The sequence below is a fragment of the Hyaena hyaena genome, unplaced genomic scaffold (genome assembly GCF_003009895.1).
Source record: "Hyaena hyaena isolate Hyena2069 unplaced genomic scaffold, ASM300989v1 scaffold_3, whole genome shotgun sequence".
Lineage (NCBI taxonomy): Eukaryota > Metazoa > Chordata > Mammalia > Carnivora > Hyaenidae > Hyaena > Hyaena hyaena.
In genome coordinates this window covers 6,729,239-6,754,266 of record NW_024080635.1, presented here as the reverse complement: position 1 = coordinate 6,754,266, position 25,028 = coordinate 6,729,239, and the positions used below count along the sequence as shown (strand labels likewise).

Genomic DNA, 25,028 nt, shown 5'->3' with positions numbered 1-25,028 from the left:
GATTAAAGCCTGTCCAAGATTACAGCCAATAAATGACATTCACTTTTACTTTTTCTTCAATTATTGAGGGCCTACAATGATAAATGTAAAAACAAAACAAAACAAAACAAAAACTGACATTTCAAAGTGCTATACACTATGCAATACACCTGACAGGCATTACATTCAATAGCTAGTACCAACATAGCATTTACTCTGTGCCAGGCATACTCAAATTCCTTTAAACCTCACAACACACTGTATGAGATAGTTGTATTTTCATTCCCATTTCATAGATGGAGAAACTCATGCTCAGTTCACACAATTGGTAAGTGGTAGACCTTTCTAAGTGCTGAGAAGGCCAAGTCCTTACATTTAACAGCTTGTGGTCTAAGGAACAAGCTGGGTCTCCTGACTTCTAGGCTGTATTTCATTAATATTAACAGATTTTCACAGAGCAGAGTTAATCATTCATTACCTCGCTGATTCCTGAAAATAGCCCTAGGAAGTATTATTTCCCCCACTTTATAGATGAGGGATTAGAATGGGTTCAGAGAGTTTAAATGACCTGACCAAGGACACACCATTGGTCTATTCACACTCTAGAGTCCGGGTTCTGAAACACAACCAAATCTGTCCTAGCACATAATTCTTCCTTTGTCAGGAGGAAATAGAACCTAGTGATTAAAGGTATGGGCAGGTACAGCAGCAGCCAGGCTGCTCCCTGAAGACACTTGAGCAACCTAATTAACCTTTCTGAATCTCAGTTTCCTCAACTCCTTAAAAAAGAAAAGGTCCATCAAGGTGGTACCCAGAATGGATATATTGATGGTGAGTTTGAGCTCCAGAATAAAAACCATGGAGTAAAAAGGCTAAATGGCCTTTCAGGAGTACGAGAGACAGAGATCAGACAGGTGACGACTCCCTAATGCCCAAAGGAGGTGGCATCTGTGCGGACAGGTAACTCAGTGGGTAAGTAATTTGCTGTCCCTTAGGCTTTTACATTGGCTGGTTGGCTTCTCTTCCTGGAAACCCTCAACTCCCATACCCATAGGGAAAACTGTTATCTCCTTCAAGTCTTTGCTAAAATGTTAGCATTTCAATGAAGCTTATTGGCCCATGCTATTTAAAATTGCAACTACCCTCCGTCCATTCTAGATCAGTTTCTTTCTTCTGTGTATCACCTCCTAACTATATGCCAAAAAGATTATTTGCGTTCTTAAAAATTAGGTTATTTTACTGTCTGTCATCCCTTACCCACAAGAGAACAGGAGGTTTTGGTCTGTTTTGTTCACTCATGTTCCCTAATTCTCCCAAGGACCTAGAACAGAACCTATATATAGTAAGAATTTCTTTCCACCATGGAATCTACAGCACAGGCTTATCCAAATATTACTACTTGTATTGAAGGGGTTACGTTTAAGTCATTGTCACCTCAAAAAAGTCACTATGACAATAGCATGGACAGTTCAGACCATTAGCTCCTAATCCCTTAGCTCAGAATTTTCTATGTCTATCAGAATTTGCCACTAATCCCTATACTGCCTGTAAACTGAAGTTTCTTTTCTCAATTTGGAGCAATTATTGCTAACAAGTGATCACTGATAAACTATGCCCAGCCAAGCAAAAATTTATTGAAAGGAGAGCCTTAGAAAAACAAACAAAATTAAGACAAAGTAAAAGATATCTTGCCATGAATTACCACCACCACACTATCAAAATAATAACAGTGAAGAGAAGGGAAGGAGAAGAAACAAAAACACAGTGGGAAAGAAAAGATGGAAAGGAAGGAAGGAAGGAAGGAAGAGAAGAAGTAGAGGGAGGGAAGAAAGGAGTCAGAGGAGAAAGGGAGAGAGAAAAAGGAGAAGAGGCAAAAGTATATAGTCTTCCTCCTATGATTGGTGTGAGTCTGAATCAAATAATGCACGTAATATTCTCAGTACGAGACGAAGCATCTACACTCAAACAGCACAAGCGAAAAGGGGGAAATCAATGTTTGTCCGTCCACACCGCTGGCCCAAGCCAGGACTGCTAACAGTGAGTGACTGCAGCCTCTCCCCACAGCTCCCCAGTCAGCTACCGGCCGCTCGGAGGCCTGCGGGCCAACGGGGCCTCACGCTGGCCTTCAACCTGTTCCACTTCGTGACCAGTGACACGTTCTACTTAGGCAGCCGAGTGACCCTGTGTAACAAGAGGGAGGGACACCCCTGCCAGGCGGTGAGGGGGCAGTCCTGGGAAGGTGTCCTGGCAGTCGCTACAGCCTACGCCTGGCGCCGCTGGGGCGGCCCACTGGAGCCAGATGCCTTGCAATATACCAATGCTGCCATCCTGGGGGCGGGACTATGGCGGGGCCTGGAGGATGGTGGTGTTAGGGATTGGTCTACCCTGCCAGGGGCAGGAACAGGAGGCGGGGCTTGTGGAGCAAGGGTCCAGTGGATTGACGAAGGGACGGGATTTGGGGGAACGCCGCTGGCTCCCCGGAGTCTCCCGCAAAGGCCTGCCCTGGCTGGGGCGGGGAGGGACCTCGCTACCTTCAGGCTTGCTTCTGTCCCTCACCGACCTGTAGGCAGAATTCACCTGGGAGAAATCGAGCCTGGGAGATTCCGGTGCAAGGGCGCTTGAATAGCGGCGCTGGCTGGGTGGTGTTCGGGGGCCCATCCGGATTAGCCGTAACTAGGTCATTTAGGGGCCTCTCCGACTCTTCTTGCAAGGCATCCCACTGACCTGCTCTGAGACCCCTCCTACCTTCACATCCTCACACTCCTCTCTTAAGCCAGGTCCATATCCTGCCCAAACCTATATCCTTTCAGTTTCTCCTCTGCGCAGAAGGGGTCCCCTCTCCTCACGGATCATGTTCTCATTCAATTTCTACTCCTCTCCTCCCACTCCCAACCTCTCTTCCCATACCAGCTCACTCTTCTTCTAGTCTGTTTGTCCCTTGTGCCAGACTACTTTCGTGTATCCTCCTTGCTGGTCTGGAGCAGTCTCTTCTTTCCTAACAGTCCTCCAAAACTCCGACCCTCATGGGAAAGCCTATCTTCGGAAGTCCGTTCTTAGTAAAGGCAGAAGGCTCATCATCACACCATTGTGAGGCCCAGCTTCAACAAAGGGTCAATCTTGATGCAACATTGGGAGTCCTGTCAGGATGGTTCCTCAAACATATCTTTCCTTCTATGTGGTTTCAGAGTCCAATGCCTCCAGTAGCACGTGTTAGGCAGGTTGGTACACAGGGATTGGTGTGAAATTCTGGCGGGCGCACCGGGGTCTGGGTGTGCACACTGGGTTCTGACTGGTGCTCGTCTTGGATCCTGTCTCTGCTCAATTTTGTGTGACTTGGGAGAAGTCAATTACCCTCTTGGAGTCTCAGCTTCCAGAGTTGTCATTGTGGGTTGTTGTTAGAGCTTTACACTTTGTCAGAACCCAAGACTAGGCAGAAATGACTTAGAGTAGGGGGGTAGGGCAGGCAAGTAATAAGTGAGGGGGGATGAGTGGGGTCCACCTCGAACTAGAGTACATTTCATCCCTGTACTCCATCTGCCTCGCCCCCAGTTTAAGGGGGGGACTGTCCATCAGGACAGTGGGTCCCGGAAAGCCTTGTTGATAGAATGCATAAGTGGATTACTAAATAATCCCCCAAAGTGGAATATCTAAGCCTAAAAAAGTTTCCTAGGCTCCCAAATCCACTGAACCCTTTTTGTAATCCTTTGTTTCCTTCCTGCAGGAGCCTAGATGGTTGCCTTTATTCTGGTGGTGATAGGCTTGATGCCGAGATAAAATCCTGCCTAGATATCTCCCCCAACTCTAGCCCTTGGCTTCATGTATCCATTCAAAAATGGGTTGGAACCTACTATGTACCAGTTCCTGTGGTAAACCGTCACAAGACACAGTTGTTGATTTTACAGAAAGGACAGCTGAAGGGCGCCTGGGTGGCTCGGTTGGTTGAGTGTCTGACTTCTGCTCAGTTTGTGATCTCACAGCTCATGGGTTCGAACCTTGCCTCGGGCTCTGTGCTGACAGCTCAGAGCCTGGAGCCTGCTTCGGATTCTGTGTCTCCCTCTCTCTATGCCCCTTCCCTGCTCACACTCTGTCTCTCTCTCTCAAAAATAAACATTAAAAAAAAAAAAAAAAAAAAGGACAGCTGAGTGCAGGAAGCAGGTGATGTGGACCAGGAGACAGGATGGGCTTTCACAAAATCACAAGATGGTCCTTGTGCCTCTTTTTGTTGTTTTTGAAATACTTTTGATATCTGTGACCATTTTGGGAATTAATTTCTTGGGAAGGTATTTTGGTACAAACGATGACAGTTAAATTTAACAGTCTTGGGGCTCCTGGGTGGCTCAATTGGTTGAACATCGACTCTTGATTTCGACTCAGGCCATGATCTCACAGTTCATGAGACTGAGCTCTGCATGCTAGGGATTCTCTCTCCCCTCTCTCTACCCCTCTTCCCCCCTCATTCACTCTCAAATTAATTTAAAAAAAAAAAAAGGATTCTCTCTCTCTGTCCCTTTCCCCTGCAATTGTGCTCCCTCCCCCCCAAAAAAAGCCGTTAAATAAAGTCAAATTCAACAGTCTTAACATTTCATTTGCAACAAATTTTCTTGTCATTTAATGCTTTAATAGCTCCTAAAAAATTAAATCAGATGATCAATCCACATTATTTTTTTAATTTTAATTTTTAAAAATTTGAGAGAAGGTGTGTGTGCAAGCGAGGGAGAAAGGCAGAGAGAGAATCTTAAGCAGGCTCCATGCTCATCATGGAGGCTGATGTGGGGTTTGACCCCATAACCCTGGGATCATGACCTAAGCCAAAATCAAGAGTTGGACACTCAACCAACTAAGCCACCCAGGAGCCTCCATATTATTTTAAGCACGCCAAAGTCACACATTTATTTATTTATTTAAAAACTTTTTAATGTTCATTTATTTTTGAGAGAGAGAGGCAGAGTGTGAGTGGGGAGGGGCAAAGAGAGGAAGACACAGAATCTGAAGCAGATTCCAGGCTCTGAGCTGTCAGCACAGAGCCGACATGGGGCTCAAACTCACCAACTATGAGATCACGACCTGAGCTGAAGTTAGCCGCTTAACTGACTGAGCTACCCAGGCACCTGGAAAGTCACACATTTATTAAATCAGCATGCAAGTAAGTACATTTCATTGGGAATTCATATTCACTAGTAGACTATTTATTTTGGAGTAGACTATTTAAATAGACCTTATGGTGAAGACATTAACTTTTCACCTTATTGAAAATATATGCTGAAGGTGGGACATCTGGGTGGGTTAGTCCATTGTCTGACTTGATTTTGGCTCGGGCATGTCTAATGGTTCAATTTGGGGGTTCAAGCCCCACATTGGGCTCTGTGTTGGCAGTGCAGAGCCTGCTTGGGATTCTCTCTCTCTCCCTCTCTGCCCCTCCCCTACTCTCTCTCAAAATAAATAAACATTTAAAAAATATATAAATCCTGGGGTGCCTGGGTGGCTCTGTCAGTTAAGCATCCGACTTCAGCTCGGGTCATGATCTTGTGGTTTATGAGTTCAAACCCCATGTCGGGCTCTGTGGTGACAGCTAAGAGCCTGGAGCCTGCTTCAGATTCTGTGTTTCCCTCTCTCTCTGCCCCTCCCCTGCTCACACTCCATCTCTTTCTCCCTCAAAAGAAATAAACATTAAAACAAAATTAAATATATATATATATAAATCCTGAAGGAAGAAGATAAAATATTACTGATTGTGCTATGCTTAAATATCTGCAAAAAAAATAGAATGAAACAAAATTAAGTAAACAAAGAAACTACTGAGCTTAAACTATACTTAGCTGACCACATGAAAGAAGGCTCTGTGCTGTGTTAACAATAGATGCTTATAAAATAAGCCACTAGACAACACGAATGCATGCAAAAGCAGTAGTTCTAATGATATGATTACAGCTAAGGTGCAGTTAGTTTATTTCCTTATTTTCTTCGATTAAGCTGGGGTGGGACATATCTGGCCAACTCTTCATTCACTCAGGTGATAGTTCCAAATTTTATTAAATTTGCAGCAAGTCTCTTTTAAAAATTTGTTTTGAGAGAGAAAGAGAGAGAGAGAATGAGCAGGGGAGGAGCAGAGAGAATCCCAAGCAGGCCCCATACTGCCAGCACCTGAGCTCCATACGGGATCTGAACCCACAAACTACGTGATCATGATTCAGGCCGAAATCAAGAGCCAGTCGCTCAACTGACTGAGCCACCCAGGACCCCCAGGTCTTTTTAAAATAATAAACTGAAAATTTAAGAATATCTCATATCTAAAAACTGTGAAGTTTCTGAAATTAACATCTAATCTTAGTTAAAATATGAAGACTCATTCACATTTGAAAATTAGTAGTATGATAATGGAGTTACTTTTTAAAATTTTTTAATGTTTTTTATTTATTTTTGTGTGTGTGAGAGAGAGACAGCATGAGCAGGGGAGGGTCAGAGAGAGAGAGAGAGGGAGATAGAGAATCTGAAGTAGGCTCCAGGCGCTGAGCTGGCTGTCAGCACAGAGACCGACACGGGGCAGGAACACACGAACTGTGAGATCATGACCTGAGCCGAAGTTGGCATTTAACTGACTGAGCCACCCAGGCGCCCCAATAATGGAGTTACTTTTAAAATACAGATATCCAGGGCACCTGGCCGGCTTAGTCAAGGTGGAGCGTTTGACTCTTGATCTCCAGGTTGTAAGTTTGAGCCCCACACTGGGTGTAGAGATTCCTTAAAAATAAAATCTTTTTTTTAAGTTTATTTTTTTATTTGAGAGAAAGAGAGCAAATGGGGTAGACTGGGAGAGAGAGAGGAGGGAGAGACTCTCCAAGTGGGCTCCACACTGACCCTGGGCCGGAACCCACCAACAGTGAGATCATGACCCAAGCTGAAATCAAGAGTCAGACGCTTACCCAACCAAGCCACCCAGGTACCCCTAAAAATAAAATCTAAAAAAACCCAAACAAACAGATATCCATCGAGAAAACTGTACAAATGCACTATTGGCCATTTGTAAATTTAAATCTCAGCACTTCCACTATGTTTCTAGTTAGGTTTGTCTTCCATTCTCTGCATCAGCTCTTCAAATACTCTGTTCTTCTCAGTCCTCTGTATGTCCTTCCCCTCCCTCTTCACAGATGTTTTCCACAAAAGAAATAGAAGCAACCAAGTAGATGTTTCCACCACCCATTTGTCTACTTCCTACCCACCAGTCCACAAATTTATTCATTTAGACACCTATCCTTACTATTGGTTTTAAGAAAGGCTTCTGGTCCTAATTTCAGAGAATACCCCCTAAATGCATCTACCACATCATACCCAGATTCATTATCCACTAAATCTATCTTATGCCTTCTATAGTCTTACCTTAAAATGTTATAATAAAAGACCTGGGTGGGGATGGAGCATCTCCCCAGAGTCCTAACTCTAGACTGAATTTGATCGAGTAATTTTAAGTATGATTCTTCAAAGTTACGAAATCCCAGCGTTTTAATGCCTCTCCCTCCCAAGTCAGGTTTCCAGAAGCCTGGAAATTTTCACTATCCTTTGGCCGATGGCTTTGTTCCTCCTTTTAACAATTCCCCGGTCTGATTCTTAAGTATATATTAACGCAAATAAACTTAGTTCTTTTCCTGGGGACGGAGTTTGGGTAGGGAGGCAAGATCGATCTGTTAGCTACTTACCAACCTGAGTCCTGGTCACAGTCTGACCACTCACGACCCTAACCCAGCCCAAGCCCTGACCCCCTCACGCCCACCCCCAACCCCAGACTGACCCCTAACTCTGACAAAGCAGTGACCCAGGTCACACTCTAATTCCAGACCACAACGTGACACTTTGCTTTATATCAGGTGGAACCACTTATAGGTAGTGGGGAATGGGAGAAGGGTGGGACCAGTTGGGGGGCAGGGGTTCCCGAAAGATTTTCCCGGCCATCCAGCTTCTCGATCCGCCCAAGCCCAGCAAGTCACTTCAGACCTGAGTCCGGAGGGCTCCGCCCACGGGCGAGACCTGGCTAGGGGCAGGGCAGAAGGCGCCGAAGGGTGGCGGGGTCATGCGCAGAGAGATCCGTCCGCTCCCGGCGCCGAGCGCAGCGTGCAGAGGCGGGACACCGGCGCGGCCCGACTCCTGATTGGCCTCAGGCAGGCAGAAAGGGGCGTGAGCGGGGCGGCGCGCGCTCTGAGGCGCGCGGCTTGGCGGGCGTGTAACGGCCGTTAGGCTAGCCGAGGGACGGGACTGGTGCCTGCGGCTGACGTGGTGGCCGCAGTCGGCGTCTCTGGGTGAGAGGTTTCGCCGCCCGCTTTCGGCCCCACGTAAGTCCTCCTCCCCTCGGGAGCCCTTGACGGCCTGACAGACGCCGCCCCACCTTGGGGCGCCCGGAAGGAGCCCCAGAAACACTCCTGACCTGCCCGCTTCGGGGGCCGCAAGAGAGCGAGGCGCATGCGCGGAGCCGCTAAGCCGTACTCTCTGGGTCTCTCACCCGCCGGGCTTCCTAAAATAACGCCCCGCACACGCCCCCTCGCGACTTGCTCGCTTCCCCGCCCTCTTCGCCTGTCTTTTCTCCATCATTCACTTCTCGGCAGTTGCTTTACCTCCGTAAAGGGTAGGCCCCGTGCCAGTCGCCGGCGGGACGGCGGGAAGCACGTTGCTTGCCTTCACGCAGCCCACAGCCCCGGGAGAAGAGGCGACATTATTCGGGTGATGGACTCGGTTAGCACTCAGTGGTGTGGGCTGATTAAATACTCCCCGAGCACTAAGCACCAGGCGCCGGTGTAGTCCGAGAGGGCCGGGAGCCCTTCGCCAGGAAGCGAGGTTGGGGCTGAGGCTTAAAGGATGAATAGAGAGTTACGGTTGGGGAACGGACAGCTCGTGCGAAGGCGCCAGGCTAGAGTTTCGAGCCGACTCTGCTCCCCACGGGATGTTTGACAACGTCTGGAGACATTTTCAGTTCCCTAGCTCGGGGATTGCTCCTAATATCTAGAAAACAGAGATGCCACTAACCTGTACACAGGACATCCCCCCGCGCCCCCTAACCCTTATCTGACTGCAAATGTCAGGAGCATCCGGAGTTCGGAACCCTGCTCTTAGGCGAGCAGGAGCTGGTGCTTTGGATGAACCCCAAGTTTAGTGGTTTACAGCGTGTTTGTTTAACAGAGGGTATTGAGCACTTAGTACACGATCGGACAGGAGGATCAGAACCCTGTTTGTCTTTTACACTAGTATATTGCCAGGGCAGAGCCAGGCGAATAGTAGGCACTCAATACATTTTGGTGGATGAATTGAATGAATACTGTGTGCTAGGTCAGGAGGACTTATGATTTACCAGGGTGATTAAGATAACGGTTCCTCATTACTTGCCCAAAGTCCTTTTCTCAGGACTCTGTAAAGGCAGCCTCTTTCTTTAGGTCTGGGTTAATATGATCATGGTCACGAAAGTAGTGTGATGGTGTGAGATTTTTTTAAATGTATGTTTATTTTGAGAGAGAGAGAGAGAGAGAGAGCGCGCACATACACAAGGGGGAGAGAATTCCAAGTAGGTTCTGTGCCGAGCCTGATGCAGGCCTCGATCCAGCAATGGTGAGCCCATGATCTGAGCCGAAAGCAAGAGTTGGAGACTCAACTGACAGAGCCACCCGGGCTCTCTGATGGTGTGAGATTCTTCCTGTGCTTGTGTCGGCTGTGTATCCTTTCACATCCTTTCCTGTCTTGTGGTTCTCAGCAGCTGCCAAGTGTGACATTCCACACTAAGATTATAATTCTTTAAGGAGAGAAATAGAAGAGTCGAAACCTAACTCTTGGATAGCGCCTTGGGAAAGAGAGCCTGGTTGGTGACCAGGAGCAAAGTGAAGAAACCGTACGCTCTGTCCCTGCTCCTGACTTCTTTGGGGCTTGCAGATCTGGCTGGGTCTGAAGCAGAAACTCCTAACTTGTGGGGCCTTAGCAACTTCCTTTATTTCTTTTTGTCACACACAGAAAAATTGCTAACTAGACTCTAATTGTAGCATTAGAGAACAGTCCTGGCTTTGAAGCCTCTTCTCGCTGTATGACCTTCACCTCTGTAAACCTTTGTTTTTTCATCCATGAAATGAGGATAATAATAGGAACTGCCTCATAGGTTTGATATGAGCATTAAACATAAGACATGATACCTATAGAGTGTTTAGCACAGTGCCTGGTGGGGAGGAAGTACTGAATACATATTAAATTTGTTATATGAATAAATACTTAAGTAGTTTAAAGGGTTTAGAAGATAGAAACCACCAATGTTGGGTGCTTTTTTTTCTCTCTGCTTCCATTCACTCCTACCTTTCTTGTCTGTGTATTTGGTTATTTACTTCTTGTACATTCATTTCTCTCACTTGTATCATGGGAAATCTTTATCTCCTTCAAATGATCCTAAAAGCTTCCACCAATAGCTCATCTACTTCTGAACTTAGTAGGAAAAAGTCAAGAATGATCTCTTCCATACTGTTTTGATTCTGGTGGGAGTTCCTTTTTTAATTGAGTTATAATTTACATGCAATAAAGTTCAATTTTACGTGTGTACAATTCAGTGGTTTTAGTATACTCACAAGGTTGAGCAGCCATCATTATCTATCTAATCTCAGGAGATTTTCATCACCCTGGAAAGAAACCCCATACCCATTAGCAGTCACTCCCCATTACCCCACCATCTTCCTCTTAGTTTTTGGCAACCACTAATCTATTGTCGATGTGGTTTTGCCAGTTCTGGACATTTCATATAAATGGAATAATCAAAAAAAAAAGTTAAATGGAATTTATCCATTCATCATTTGAAGGACATTTTAGTTTTTTCTTTTTGGCTATTATAAATAATGCTGCTAGGAACATTCATATACAAGATTTTGTGTGAACTTATGTTTTGTTTCTCTTGACCATATACTTAGGAGTGGAATTGCTGAGTTATAGAGTAATTTTTTTAAAAAATTATTTTATTAAATAAAAATTTCTAAGTGTTTTTCCTCAAAATGTTATTTTGAGAGAGACCTAGCACAAGCAGAGGAGGGGCAGAGAGAGAGACACACAGAATCTGAAACAGGCTCCAGGCTCTGACCTGTCAGCATAGAGCCCACTGTGGGGCTCAAACTTGTAAACCACGAGATTATGACCTGAGCTGAATTTGGACACCCAACTGACTGAGCCACCCAGCTGACCCTAGAGTAACTCTTTAATTGAGAGTTCTTTTGTCATCCTATTTTCAACTCTTCTGAATTTGGAAAGGTCTCAGAATCCAATGGGCCTACAACCGTTTTGTTATACTTTAAAGAAATGAGTGAAGAAAAGGATTTTGATATTGGCCATTTGATATCACTATTAGGCAGATAATAAAATCCTTCTGGGTCACCTTTAGCACACTAAATAGTAATAGCCATATGTTGAATTTTTACTGAACAATCTCTTTGTGAAGACCTGGGACTTCAGGGAATGGTACCATTAATGTTGATGCAGTGAGTAAGTGAGGGTTTGGATTGTTGTTACTAAGAGAAAACTATAGGGGTCAGTAAAGCATATTAGAGAAGTAGTATCAGTATAGCCTTTGTTTTCTCTTCAAAGTTGAATTTACCTCTTAAGAACTGTGATCTAGTGACTGAGTTTGTTTCAAACTCTTTGGGAGCTCTTATAAATTCAGATCCTAAATTCATACTTTATCTTCCAGGGGACACGATGTACCTCTTTTTTATTGACATAAACTGCCAAGTAATAATATTAAAAATGTAATTAAGCACTTAATATGTGTCAGATGCTGTTGTGAGTTAATTCTAACTGAATTAGCATGCATTAAGTTCTGTTTTTATCCTCATTTTTATATGAAGGGACTGAAGCATATAGATATTAAGAAATTTTCCCAAAGTTACACAGCTAATTGATAAGTCAGACTTCACACTCAAGCTGTCTGATCACTTGTGCATACTCTGAACCACTTCCCTGTACTGCCATGCCTCTCAAATACTATTCAAAAGTAAGATATTATTTCCTAATTTTAGTTACAGTTAATTAAAGCTTTTGTTTACACAGAAAGTAATCAGAATTCTGATTTCTCACGGCCTACCATTAGAATAAATGTAAATAGTTTTAAGAAGTGGGGAAATGGGAAGAAAATCTCATGTTCCCAGCTGAGAATTGGAAGTTCTGCTTATTACCAAGAATCTGTCTAATTAAAAAAAAATTTTTTTTAATGTTTTATTTATTTCTGAGAGAGAGAGAGCATGAGCAGGGAGGGTCAGAAAGAGGGAGGTACAGATTCTGAAGCAGGCTCCATGTTCTGAGCTAGCAGTCAGCACAGAGCCTGATGTGGGGCTCGAAGCCACAAACCGTGAGATCATGACCTGAGCCGAAGTCAGATGCTTAACCAACTGAGCCACCCAGACGCCCCAAATTCTGTCTAATTGTGAATCATATGACTAGTTTTCATTAGTGGAGGAAGAGGGGAATTTATGTTAATCATAACTGAAGCTATAATACTCCACTGTTGGTTTGGTTATTTAGTTCTTTTTCCACCCCACTCCCCTGTCCTGTTTCCTTGGCTAAGAAAATCGATGGCAAAGTGTTTTTTTTTTTTTTTTAATGTTTTATATATTTCTGAGAGAGAGAAAGACGGCATGAACAGGGGAGGGTCAGAGAGAGAAGGAGACACAGAATCTGAAACAGGCTCCAGCCTCTGAGCTGGCTGTCAGCACAGAGCCTGACGCAGGTCTCGAACCCACGAACCATGAGATCATGACCTGAGCCCAAGTTGGACGCTTAACCAACTGGCTTTACCAACTGAGCCACCCAGGCACCCCCAAAGTTTGTTAATTAAAGTAATATTAGAGGTGCCTGGGTGGCTTAGTTGGTTGAGATCCGGCTCTTGACTTCAGCTCAGGTCATGATCCGACAGTTTGTGAGTTTGAGCCCCACATTGGACCTTGTACTGACAGTACAGAGCCTACTTGGGATTCCCTGTCTCCCCCTCTCTTTGTGCCCCTCCCCCACTCATGTGTTCTGTTTTCCTTTCTCAAATAGATAAACTTAAAAAAATAAATAAAAGTAATATTATATTTGGGGTGCCTGGGTGACTCTTGGTTTCAGCTCAGGTCATGATCTCATAGTTCAAGCCCCACTTCTGGCTCTGTGCTGGCGACGCAGGATCTGCTTGGGATTCTGTCTCTCCCTCTCTCTTTGACGCTCCCCTGCTCATGTTTGCTCTCTCAAAATAAATAAACATTTTAAAAATATTTTTAATTTTGCAGCAACTGAGGGGTTCTAGGACCATATAGGATCAGTATTGGGAATCTCTATTTGGTTCTAGATTTTCTATTCCTTAATTTAGGAAGAGAAGTAGGAAGAAGTATTGGGAATTTCTTTGCCTTAAAAAATATTTTTAGGACTAAAACAGGTGGAGGACTATTCTGTGTTGTTTTGACAGTTTGGTCTGAATGTGAGTTACAGGGAATTAAAAGTAATGGAGAGATATGACTGGTTATTCCTTCATTCTACAGTTGGCTCAAATAACTGTGTTGATGGCCATGCAGGAGAAATACCCAAGTGATAGGATCTCTCATGCTACATCACCAGGTGAGTAGTCAAAGTTTTCTGGGCTAAGTTCTGACCTTTGCTCTGTTATTCCACAACAGAGATTTCCTTTAAAGGAAACATTCAGCAAACAAGCATTCACTGAAATGCCAATACTAAAAGAACAAAAATAACATGAGACTATATTGAATAGAAAAACAGTCCTCTCCAAGAGAACAGCTCTTTATCTCTGGTCCTACGTGGCTTCCAACATGACCACGTGATTGTTTGGGAGGGGAGGACACATGAAGGAACAGAATGACTTTGGCACATAGTTCCATTTGAAATCAGAAAAACACAGCATAAATTACTGTGTTCTATGTTGTCTTTGTAGTCCTGTGGGTGGGTCAGTCATCTGCTAGCCCACAAAGATTGGAATTCTTCTTGGATGCCTACAGTCTCAGTTATGTTGTCACTAGAGACTCAGGAATTTATCTTTGGAGTGGATTGAAGATTTTGAAAGCTCAGGAGATACACTAAGTGGATATGTTAAGTACATTAAACATGTATAAATATATGAATATACATATACATACTCAATAAACATATTAAGTAGATATGGTATATTCAAAGAAGAAGTAATATAGAAAAATAACTTTTTGAATCCTGGGGTATTTATGAAGAAAGGGGTACATTTTATTCAGCTTTATTTTTTTCTTTGAATTTTTTTTTTAATGTTTATTTTTGAGAGAGAAAGAGAGACAGAGAGCGAGCGGGGTGGGGAGGGAGGAGGGACAGAGAGATAGGAAGGCACAGAATCTGAAGCAGGCTCCAGGCTCCGAGCTGTCAGCACAGAGCCTGATGTGGGGCTCAAATTCACAAAATGCTACATCATGACTCAAGCCAAAGTCAGACGCTTAACAGACTGAGCCACCCAGGCACCCCAGGATATGCTTCATTTAACTTTAAAATACCACAGTGCCTTACAGCAGACATTTGTTAGATATTTGTTGTATTCTTCTAGGCCTGCTGCCTTGCATAGATTAAGCGTTTTAAAAAGGGTTTGTTGAATCATTTCAAGATTCATTCAGCAAATATTTATTCATCATCTGATTTATGCCACACATTGTTTGGCAGGATTGTACAATTTCTTATGACGGTTATGTGTATAACACAAACGTCTTTGGGATGTGGCAATTTCTAACAAAACTCTCTGCTCTTCTGATGGCTTTGTCTTTAGTAATCCCTCATTCAATTAATAATGGTCTTAATATTTTGATGAAGGTGCTGGTGATAGGACATGTAACATAACACAATAAAAATTTTGCTTTCAAATTTGAACTTTGCAGTAAGCATAAGCATCTATACCTATATCAAAATAAATTTATATTTTAGAAAATATCTCTTCAGAATTGATGTATGGAGTGAGCAGATGGAAAAACGGTACTGGTAAAGAATGGAAGATTAGTAGTAGTAACAAGAAGTGGTTTCCAGTAAGAGCCCAGGAAGATGGTAATAGAGGCTCTTAATCAATTTTCTTTATTTCAAAGTGCCAGGCAAATTGTATGTGAATGAGAGAGAGAACACCATATAGACTCATCAAGAAGTCAGATTACTTTCTTTTTAGCTAGAATTACACTTAGTACAGATAGTAACACCAGCTAACCTTATGCTGATCAGCTCTGATTGTTGGGTATATATTCTATGAAAGATTATTACAGATTACTGCATGTATATAAATTCTTTTAAACTAGGTAGTCCATTGTGACCCAAAGAATTAAGACGAATCCTTGGAGAAAGTTAGGGTGCCTTCAGTAGAAAGCAGAAATATAGCAAAATTGGAAGAAAGTGGGTGAAAAGATGAGAGAAGCACTAAAATTGGAATAAGAGAGTAAGGTGGTTTAGGTTGAAATATCATTTGCTTCCCACTAAATCAAAGCGTGTGTAGAACCTTATTTTCTGATTTCAACTCAAATTCTGACGCTTTAAATGGATAGAGACACCATTTACTTTTTGTCTGATTTTTTACATGGATCATCAGATACAGTTTCGAAACTTAGTGGTTTTTTAACAATAAATACTAGCAGATTATTTATTGAATACTTTCTACTTACTGGCCTTTAAATAGCAAGCTAATAGAATTAAATAAATCCCATCAGTCTTGTTTTGTCTTACCCACTCAGAAACTTTAGTGGTTTCTTTGCATTGCACTCAAAGTCTTAGACTCTTCAGATTCACTTTCAAGACTTACCTTGATCTGGATTCACCCTGCCCACAGGGTACCCTCGTTCAGTCAAGCAATGATTTCCATCAAGAGACTGGACTGCCTGTTACCGTAGGGAGCATTTGGAAACATATGGGGTATTTTCAGGTTTCACAGTGATGGTAGGAGGGAGTTAAGGCTGCTACTGGCTTTTATAGTGAACAGGGATGGTAAGCCACCCTGCCTTGTGTAGACTACACATTGGCACTCTGAAGAGTGCCAAAAGCAGCCCTGTAAAAGGAAAGAATGTGGAGATTTGAACAACTTGGGTTCAAATCTCAGCCCTATCCATTGTAAAATAGGGGCAATGATACTGTGCAGTAAGTAAGAAGAGATCATGTTGATAATGTGTTAAGGCTTCTAGGTTTCAAAAAATGGCAGTAGCTACTATTAAATAGTATTGTTTTCCATCCCAGTACTCCTGGGTTCTTGGTAAGTCTTATTTCTGTCTGTGAACATTCTCAACTTTCCTGCTATTTCGATTTAAAATTAACTAACTCAAGGGCACCTGGGTGGCTCAGTTGATTGGACTCTTGATTTAGGCTCAGGTCATGTCATGATCTCAGGGTCGTGACATTGAGCTCAGCATTGGGCTCCATGCTCCGCGTGGAGATTCTGTCTCCTCTTCTCTCTGCTTCTCCCTTACTTGGCACTCTCTCTCAAAAATAAAAACATAAAAATAAAATTAACTAACTCAGAGTAACTGAAATAGGTACAGGAGAGAGAAGGGTAGGGTGCTGCTGTTTTTCTATAGGTTTAAGTGACTTCTGTAGGGGCGCTTGGGTGGCTTAGTCGCTTAAGCATCCAATTCAGTTCAAGATATGATCTCACAGTTAGTGGGTTCGAGCCCTGTGTCAGGCTCTGTGCTGATAGCTCAGAGCCTGGAGCCTGCTTCAAATTCTGTGTCTCCCTGTCTCTCTGACCCTCCTCCACTCACACTCTGTGTGTCTCTTTCTCAAAAATAAATAAACATTAAAAAAATTTTTTTAAGTGATTTACGTAAACAGTTTTGTGGGGGTTATATCAGCTGGTTCACACTAAAGGTGGGAAATGACACTTCTTTCAGGTTCTGGTGTAATTCAAAAGAGCAGTTCTCTCGGGACTGAATGGCAGACCCCAGTTATCTCAGAGGCTTTTCGGAGTCGCTTCAGCCGCTGTTCAAGTGTAGCTGACAGTGGGGACACAGCCATTGGCACATCATGCTCAGACATTGCAGAGGGTAAGTGTGGATTAATGTTTTGATTACCGATATGTGTTGTCATTTTCACATTGTGTTCCAGGTGTACTGTCATTTCCAGAATATTCATAACTCAGTCCCTTCAGTCAAGGAGTTTGCTTGATTTTTCTTACTCCATGTTTCTTACAACTGGTCCTTTCCTCTCAGTTTTCACCATTTGTCCTGTTTCAAACAACTTTCTAGTAGGTTTCTTGGCCTCAAGTGTTTCCCTCTACAGCCACGCTAATTTCTAAAAGTTTCCCTTTCCTGTAAATCCTCAACTGCTTCTGTTACTTGGAGGGTGAACTTCAGAGGCCTTTCTTAGTTCTGTGATATGGTCTTATCCCACCCATTCAGACATATTTCTAAGTGTGGTGTTTTACTATGTTATGAAAAAGCACAGAACTTTTGTTGTTGTTATTTTTGGCTATCTGAGCTCTTTCCTTCTTTTTTTTTTAAGACTTTATTTTTTAAGTAATCTTCACACCCAACATGAGCCTTGAACTCACAACACGGACTGAGATCAAGAGTTGCACATGCCACCGACCAAGCCAGCCACATGCCCCTGAGCTCTTTCCTTCTTTAATCTGGGCCCACTTGTGCTGTTTTCACCTCCTCTCGCCCTTCCCAGCTATGCTGATCTTATATTTCAAAATCTAATAAAGTGTCTGACAAGACTTCCCATCCCTTCCACCCATTACTGATCTCCCTCTCTGCAATCTTGTATCTTTATTGCACCTGCCATTTGGGGGGGCACTTAAATTGAGTAATAACTGCCAGACAGTACTTTACAAGAGCATTTTCTTTTTTCTTTTTAGTTTATTTATTTATTTATTTAATCTGTAAGCCCTACGTAAGGCTCAGACTCACAACCTCTAGATTAGGAGTCACATGCTTTACCAACTGAGCCAGCCAGGTGCCCCAATTTTTTTTTCATTTAGAAAAGATTTATTTTTCATTTAGATAATGAGTTCTTAGAGAGCAGAGAACCTCATGATAGTAACTATTTATTAAATACTCTGTGATGGATACCATACTAAATTTTTTCTGCATTTTTCATTAATGTCTTTAAGAACTCTAAAATTTTTTATTATTTCCATTTTACAGATGAGAAAGCTGAATGTCAAAGTGTTTAGATGACTTGATTAAAGTCCCAAAACTAGTCACTTTAGTACTTTATCAGATGTCACACCCATTAGTATGGCTATAATCAAAAAGATAATAACAAGTGTTAGTGAGAATCCAAAGAAATTGGAACCTCTAAACAGCCCTGGTGGGAATGTAAAGTGTTGTAGCTGCTTTGGAAAGCAGTTTGGCAGATCTTCAAAAAGGTAAACATGGAGTCACCCTATGACTCAACAGTTCTACTCCTACCCACCCAAAAGAAATGAAAACATATGTCCACACATAAACTCTTTAGAGGAATGTTCACAGCATAGCAGCATTATACATAGTAGCCAAAAAATGGAAATAACCCAGATGTTTATCAGCTGATGAATGGATGAATAGAATGTAGTATATCCATATAATAGTACATTATTCTGCAATGAAAAGAAATTAAGTACTAATATATGCTACAAAATGGATGAACTTTTAAAACATTTATGCTAAATAAAGCCAGACACAAAAGGCCACATATTGTATGATTCCATTTATGTGAAATGTCCAGAATAGGCCATTCTATAGAGACAGGAAATAACTTAGTGGTTGCCTAAGGCTAGGGAAGTTAGGGGAAGTGGAATGTGACTGCTAAAGGTAAGAGGTTTCTTTTTGTGGTGATAAAGTGTTCAATAAGTAATTTTCATGATGGTTACACAACACTGAATATAGTAAAAACCATTGAATTGTACACTCCAAGTGGATGAATTAAATGGATTTGAATTATATTTGTTTTAAAATTTTTTTTAAGTTTATTTATTTTGAGAGAGAGTGCGAACGTGCACGCACTTAATGTGAGCAGGTTAGAGAGAAAGGGAGAAAGAGAATCCCAAACAGGCTCCACTCTGTCAGCGTGGAAACCAATGCAGGGCTCTATCCCAAGAACCATGAGATCATGACCTGAGCCAAAATCAAGAGTCAGACACTTAACTGACTTAGCCATCCATGCACCCCTAGGTTTCATCTACATGTGCAGTCATGAGACTTTTTAAATTTTTACTAAATAATCTTTTAAAAATCAAACAGTGGTCTAGATATTCTGCCTATTGAATTGATGCACTTTATTTCATTCAGAAACATTGCTACACAGATTGTATGCTTTTTATTCCTCTGGAATAAAAGTGCATTATTTTTATTTTTTTATTTTTTATTAAAAAATTTTTATATGTGTTTATTTGTGAGAGAGAGAGAGAGAGAGAGACAGCATGAGCAGGGGAGGGTCAGAGAGAGAGGGAGACATAGAATCCGAAACAGGTTCTAGGCTCTGAGCTGGCTGTCAGCACAGAGCCCGATGGTGGGGCTCGAACCCACAAACCGTGAGATCATGACCTGAGTCGAAGTCGGAGGCTTAACGGACTGAGCCACGTAGCTTTGATGTAGTGACCAAAGCCATTGGTCCAGAAGTTTTTGTTTTTTTAAAGGATCCAAGTGTCTTTTCTGCCAAAACAGCTTTGTACAATGGTCTTTATCGTAATCCTTATTCATTTTGTTTATAAATCTAGCTTGGCTTTGTTTGGAGCCCGGTTGACAACCCTTTTGACTGGTATAAAATATAGTTCACTGTTGCATCTTTTTTTTCTTTTCATTGTTGCGTCTTTAAACAGGCTTGGTTTTGTTTCCACACTTAAGTGTTTTAAGTTTGTTAAGTCGGAGGCTTAACCGACTGAGCCACCCAGATGCCCCAAGCATCTGACTCTTGACTCACCTTAGATCTTGATCTCAGGGTGGTGAGTTCAAGCCCCACATTGGGATCTGCAATGGGCATGAAGCCTACTTAAAAGATTTAGCAATAGGGAAATCTACCCCTTGCCAAGAAAGCAGAGGTATTAGAATTGGGGAGGAGAGAGGGCAGAGCAGGGCAGTGGGTATTGTTGAGAGGAGAGATTTAGAAATACGAATACCCTTAAAGTGACAAAAACTCAATGATTCTGAGAACTGTAGACTTTTCTCTCTAAAAATCACATATCCCATACTTTAAATTTTGAAAGCCTTTGAAAATTATAGAAGGTAAGTGGCCCTTTTGAAAATAAGTGTTGCAGGGGCGCCTGGGTGGCTTAGTCGGTTAAGCGTCCGACTTTCACTTAGGTCATGATCTTGCGGTTCGTGGGTTTGAGCCCCGCGTCGGGCTCTGTGCTGACTGCCAGCTCAGAGCCTGGAGCCTGTTTCAGTCTGTGACTCCCTCTCTCTCTGACCCTCCCCCGCTCACGCTGTTTCTCTCTCTCTCTCTCCTAGAAATAAATAAAAAATATTAAAAAAAAAAAAAAAGAAAAGAAGTGTTGCTGTTTGTTTCAAAATACAAACCAGACTTAAGGTGTAATTTGACATTTAATAGCAGTTTATCAGAATCACAGCAGGTTCCTTACTATAAATAGATAAACCTAATAGGTAAGTGACAAATGCTGACAAAGATTTTACTTTATTTTTATTTTTCAATTTTTTTAAGTTTTGTTTTGTTTTGTTTGTGAGAGAGGGTGAGAGGGCACAAGTTGGGGAGGGACAAAGAGGTTGAGGGAAGAATTCCAAGCAGGTTCCACATCGTCAGTGCAGAGCCTGACGTGTGTGGCTCCGTCTCACCATTGTGAGATCATGACCTGAGCTGAAATCAAGAGTCAGACACTTAACTGACTGAGCCACCCAAGTGCCCCAAGATTTTACTTTATTATTTTATCCATAGATGAAACACACTACTAGAAAATTAGGAAAACCATATTCTCCTGGGTCATTTGGTACCTTTCATCTTGGCTTTGGTTTTGGCATTACTACTTTGGGAGTTGTGGGCTCAAAACTGAATTTGGTGAGTCTTAAGAGTGAGTGGTGCTGTAGACGGAGAATGGAAGGAAGTGTCACAAAGTTTAGTGTAATAGCAGCCCCTCATATGCTGCAAACTCACTGTCTTCTGTTCCATAGTTATACTTTGAGAGCAGAGACCCTTGGTGAGAGTGGATGTTATGATGCTGTTAACAGAGTATTTCAAGTGGAGAGCTTACTACCCTTGAAAGTTTTTATCACCACCAGTCTACCTTAACCCTGTTGACTATTCCTATGTTTATGTTATGGGACATCAAAAACTGTTATCCTTTGCTTCTGAAATGTTCTTCCTTGGTCCTGAGAGGCAGACACGTTTATCAGAAATTACTTTTGTTGTTTTGATTTCGTTTTTGTTTTTAGTATGTCCTTTTATATCCCCAAGATCATCTAAGTATAGGAAATTAGATACTTTGCCTTATCCCATACATGATATGGGATAATTTGGCATGTTCATGTTTTTAAAAAGCTGCTTACAAACCCATATCAGAAGATGGTAGCCGATCTATAGTAATTCTCGGAAAGGTGATAGTATCAGTCCTCATTAGCTGGGTGTTTTCTGTGTTGGTTGATGGAAAAAGAGAAATGAATTAAATTGGTAGTCCACTCTTCTCCATGGTAGATGTGCTTGGCTTGGAAAAGAGTACTGGACATAGTTGAAAAACGAAGACATTTCTATTCCTTGTCCCCTTCCTCAGGTTTTTCCTGGTGAAGTTAACAGGTATGTTTCCTAATATTTCTGTCTTGTTGTTTGTTTGCAGTCCACTTCCTTGGCACATTAGTTCTATGACCCTGTAGCCTTCCTCAGAGTAGTACTTGAAAGTTGGAAATAATAACAGAAATGTGAACCTTTTGCAGCGGAGCTAATCAGAGAGTTGTCTCCCAAGACCAATCAAGAGCTAAAGGAGACATAAATCAAATCTAAAGGAAAAGTGAAAAGTCACAGTCATATAAACAAGGAGGAAGTGAAAAGCAAAATAAAAAATAGAGGATTTCAGTGTGTACCCACTTGAGAGTGCTCACTGTGCTGGAGTGAAACCTGAGAGTTACTAAGAATAACTTCACATATCCAGGCAGTCAGGTCTAGTGCGTGGGAGAGAGAATAGAATCCTGATTCAGATGCTGTACTCCCTGTCCTGGATACAGAGCACCACTATCCACTGCGCCTTTTTCTTTGGATAGTTTAGATTCATTGCTTACCTTCTCTGGGAAGCTTTTGAAGGCCACAGAGGATTTTGGCAGCCCTTCCTTGGAAAGGATATTTTTATTGGATCGGATTATAGCTTGAGAGTTGCCCGCCTCCCAGAAGAGTAAGACCTAGGCCATTTCCCTTAAGTAAGTGATTTTTTTTTTTTTTTTAAAGTTCAGTTTTCAGTTTTGTTGGTTGACCGGCAAGATTTTTATTCATATACAAAGGACAGAATGTAAGTTAAAAGTAAAGCCAGTGTTGCCTTTGGTTGGTTTACCTTGTGGATGGCATTTGAGATCCTAGAATACGTACTTTGAAGTTAGGCTGCCTTGTCTTTCTGCCTGATACTTGTGATAATAGTGTCCACTCTGCCTGGTCTCAGGACAGAGAATGTCTGGTGTGGCAGCCATACTCAAGAAAATTTCCTCTTTCAGTTTTAACTTATGGAAAACTATTCTCTTTGCAGATTTTTGTAGCTCAAGTAGCAGCCCTCCTTTCCAGCCCATCAAAAGCCACATAACCATTCCAACAGCCCATGTGATACCTTCTACTTTGGGGACCTCTCCTGCCAAGCCAAATTCTGTATCTACTGGACCCTCTTCCTCCAAACTCCCTTTGTCGGGGCTGGCTGAAAGTGTGGGGATGACAAGAAATGGAGACCTTGGTGCAATGAAACGTTCTCCAGGCTTATCTAGAGATTTCATGTATCTTTGTGGTGCTACTGGAGAAAATGGAATTGATCAGTCCTGGTTTCCGGCAGTGGGCCATGAAAGAGAAGAAGAGGTGAGGAAGTTTGATATTCCCAGTATGGAGTCTACCCTTAATCAGTCGGCAGTGATGGAGACCTTTTATTCAGATCCCCACTACCAAGTCCACTTCCACAACCCAAGAGCCGACACAAACAAGGAGTTATACAAAGTGTTGCCTGAGACCAAGAAGGCACCAGGCAGTGGGGTGGTATGTGAACGGAATGGACCTCACCCTAACAGCAGTGGAGTGCTCCCTTTGGGACTCCAGCCTGCTCCTGGCTTCTCCAAGCCTATACCCTCTCAGGTGTGGCAGCCAAACCCTGACCCTTGGCATCCCCGTGAGCGATCTTGTGAGCTCAGCACGTGTCGACAGCAGCTGGAGTTGATTCGTTTACAGATGGAGCAAATGCAGGTAGAGACCCTTCTTCCCTTGGATTTCACAGGTTCTGTGGCAGATCTCAGAACTGTATAGGTTTTGTCTAACAAATTTTGATTCTAAAGAAAACATTTGTAAGAAAAAGGAAAAATGTTTGTAGATAGGAAATGAAGACTTGTGAATGCCATGTTGGTGGTCTGATTAAACACCAGATAGGTCCTCCAGAGTAGAGGGTTACAACAGAAGACCCCAGAAAGTATAACATTAACACTGATTATGTACCATGTACTATGCACCACTCACAAGGCTAGGGACTTTCACATACAGTATCTTATTTAAATTTTGTAGCACTTTGATGAGGTAAGTGTAAAAATTTACCAGGTTCTTAGAATAAGTAATCTGTCCAGGGTCACAAAGCTGGTAAGTGGCAGAGCTAGGGTTTAAAAACTATCTCTGAACTACTGTGTTCCTTCTGTTATACCAATTTTGTATTTAAAAAAAAAAAAAAGGCCTTGTACTGCTTAAGAGTGGAAAGGAAAGAAGGAGGACACATTCTCCTTTCCTGGTTGATGAGGATATCTTAGCTCCTGGTTTGCCTCTCTTGCCAGATAATGAAAGAAAAGTGACCTTTTCTTAGAACCTAGAGCCTTTCTGAGCAGGGAGTGTCCAGTTGGCAGAAGTCTCGCTGGCAGGTTCTTTCCAGTCATGCATCAGAGCTAAAATTATTTCATAAATACTGGCCCTTCTCAGGCTGAGCCAAAGCGAGCCTTGACTAGAGACCCAGCTGGGTACTGCTCAGGTGTTTTCAGGTGCCTGTGGGTCAAGGTCAAGCCTCTCTGGGCCTCCTTGTCTTCCAGCTTCAGAATGGAGCCATCTGCCACCACCCCGCTGCTTTTGCTCCTCCACTGCCCACGTTAGAACCAGCACAATGGATCAGCATCTTGAACAGTAATGAGCACCTTCTGAAGGAAAAGGAGCTCCTCATTGACAAGTAAGAGGGCAAGGGGTTCCTAGGATCAGCCTCTGCTCTCCCAGCCCCCATTTTTGGCACCTAATGAGGTCTCCCCAAGGATAGCATATCCCCCTCCACATCTTGCCTCATGGTAGAGCAAGGTTGATAAGCAACCTAGTCCTGTATCTGACTAATGTGATAGGACAATTGTGTTCCCTCTGCAGGGACTCTGGAAGCGTCTGAGGGGGCAGCCAGTTCTTTGCAGCTGATCTTTCCTTATTTCCCCCAAGTCAGTTGTCTTATTTTGCTCTTCCTCCTTCAGCAAAACAGTATTGCCCAGAATGCAAGACCTTTGTTTCATATACTATGAATTGTACTTACCTAAGGAAGTTGGGGGCTCATGTTGCAAGTGGGTTAGTGTCAGGACCCTGGACCTCATTCTGCTGGCTTTTGCAGGCAAAGGAAGCACATTTCTCAGCTGGAGCAGAAAGTACGAGAGAGTGAACTACAAGTCCACAGTGCCCTTTTGGGCTGCCCTGCCCCCTTTGGGGATGTCTGCTTGCTGAGGCTGCAGGTAAGCATTGGCAGCCAGAATGGCATTCTGATTGTCATAATTCAGTATCTTCCCTTTGCGTGGTACTGTTAGGTATCCAGGAGATAGGAAAGAGATCAAGTGATATAAGATGTACTTGCCCTCAAAGAGTAGACATCCTAATTATAAAGCATTCCTTGTTCTGCCTTTGTGGGGACAGAAAAGGCTTAAAGGTAAAATCGGATATGCCTTGGTGTCAGGACATACTTGGGAGAAAGGGAAGGCAGA

General features: G+C 42.7%; 1 protein-coding gene across 3 annotated transcripts in view; it reads left to right on the top strand.

Annotated features, from left to right (window-relative positions):
- Window positions 1-8,174: 8,174 nt before the first annotated feature.
- CEP85 (centrosomal protein 85) overlaps window positions 8,175-25,028 on the top strand; it is a 31,545-nt gene continuing 14,691 nt past the window's right edge. Inside the window, exons 1-6 of one of the 3 annotated variants that reach the window (XM_039232334.1) lie at window positions 8,175-8,300; window positions 13,488-13,563; window positions 16,830-16,982; window positions 22,598-23,292; window positions 24,114-24,247; window positions 24,665-24,782. In XM_039232334.1, coding sequence (XP_039088265.1) covers window positions 13,509-13,563; window positions 16,830-16,982; window positions 22,598-23,292; window positions 24,114-24,247; window positions 24,665-24,782 — 1,155 coding nt within the window. In that variant the 5' untranslated portion in view covers window positions 8,175-8,300; window positions 13,488-13,508. Of the gene's footprint in view, window positions 8,301-8,617; window positions 8,698-13,487; window positions 13,564-16,829; window positions 16,983-22,597; window positions 23,293-24,113; window positions 24,248-24,664; window positions 24,783-25,028 lie in introns of those variants that run through there. The other 2 variants (XM_039232342.1, XM_039232325.1) reach the window with 2 other exon arrangements.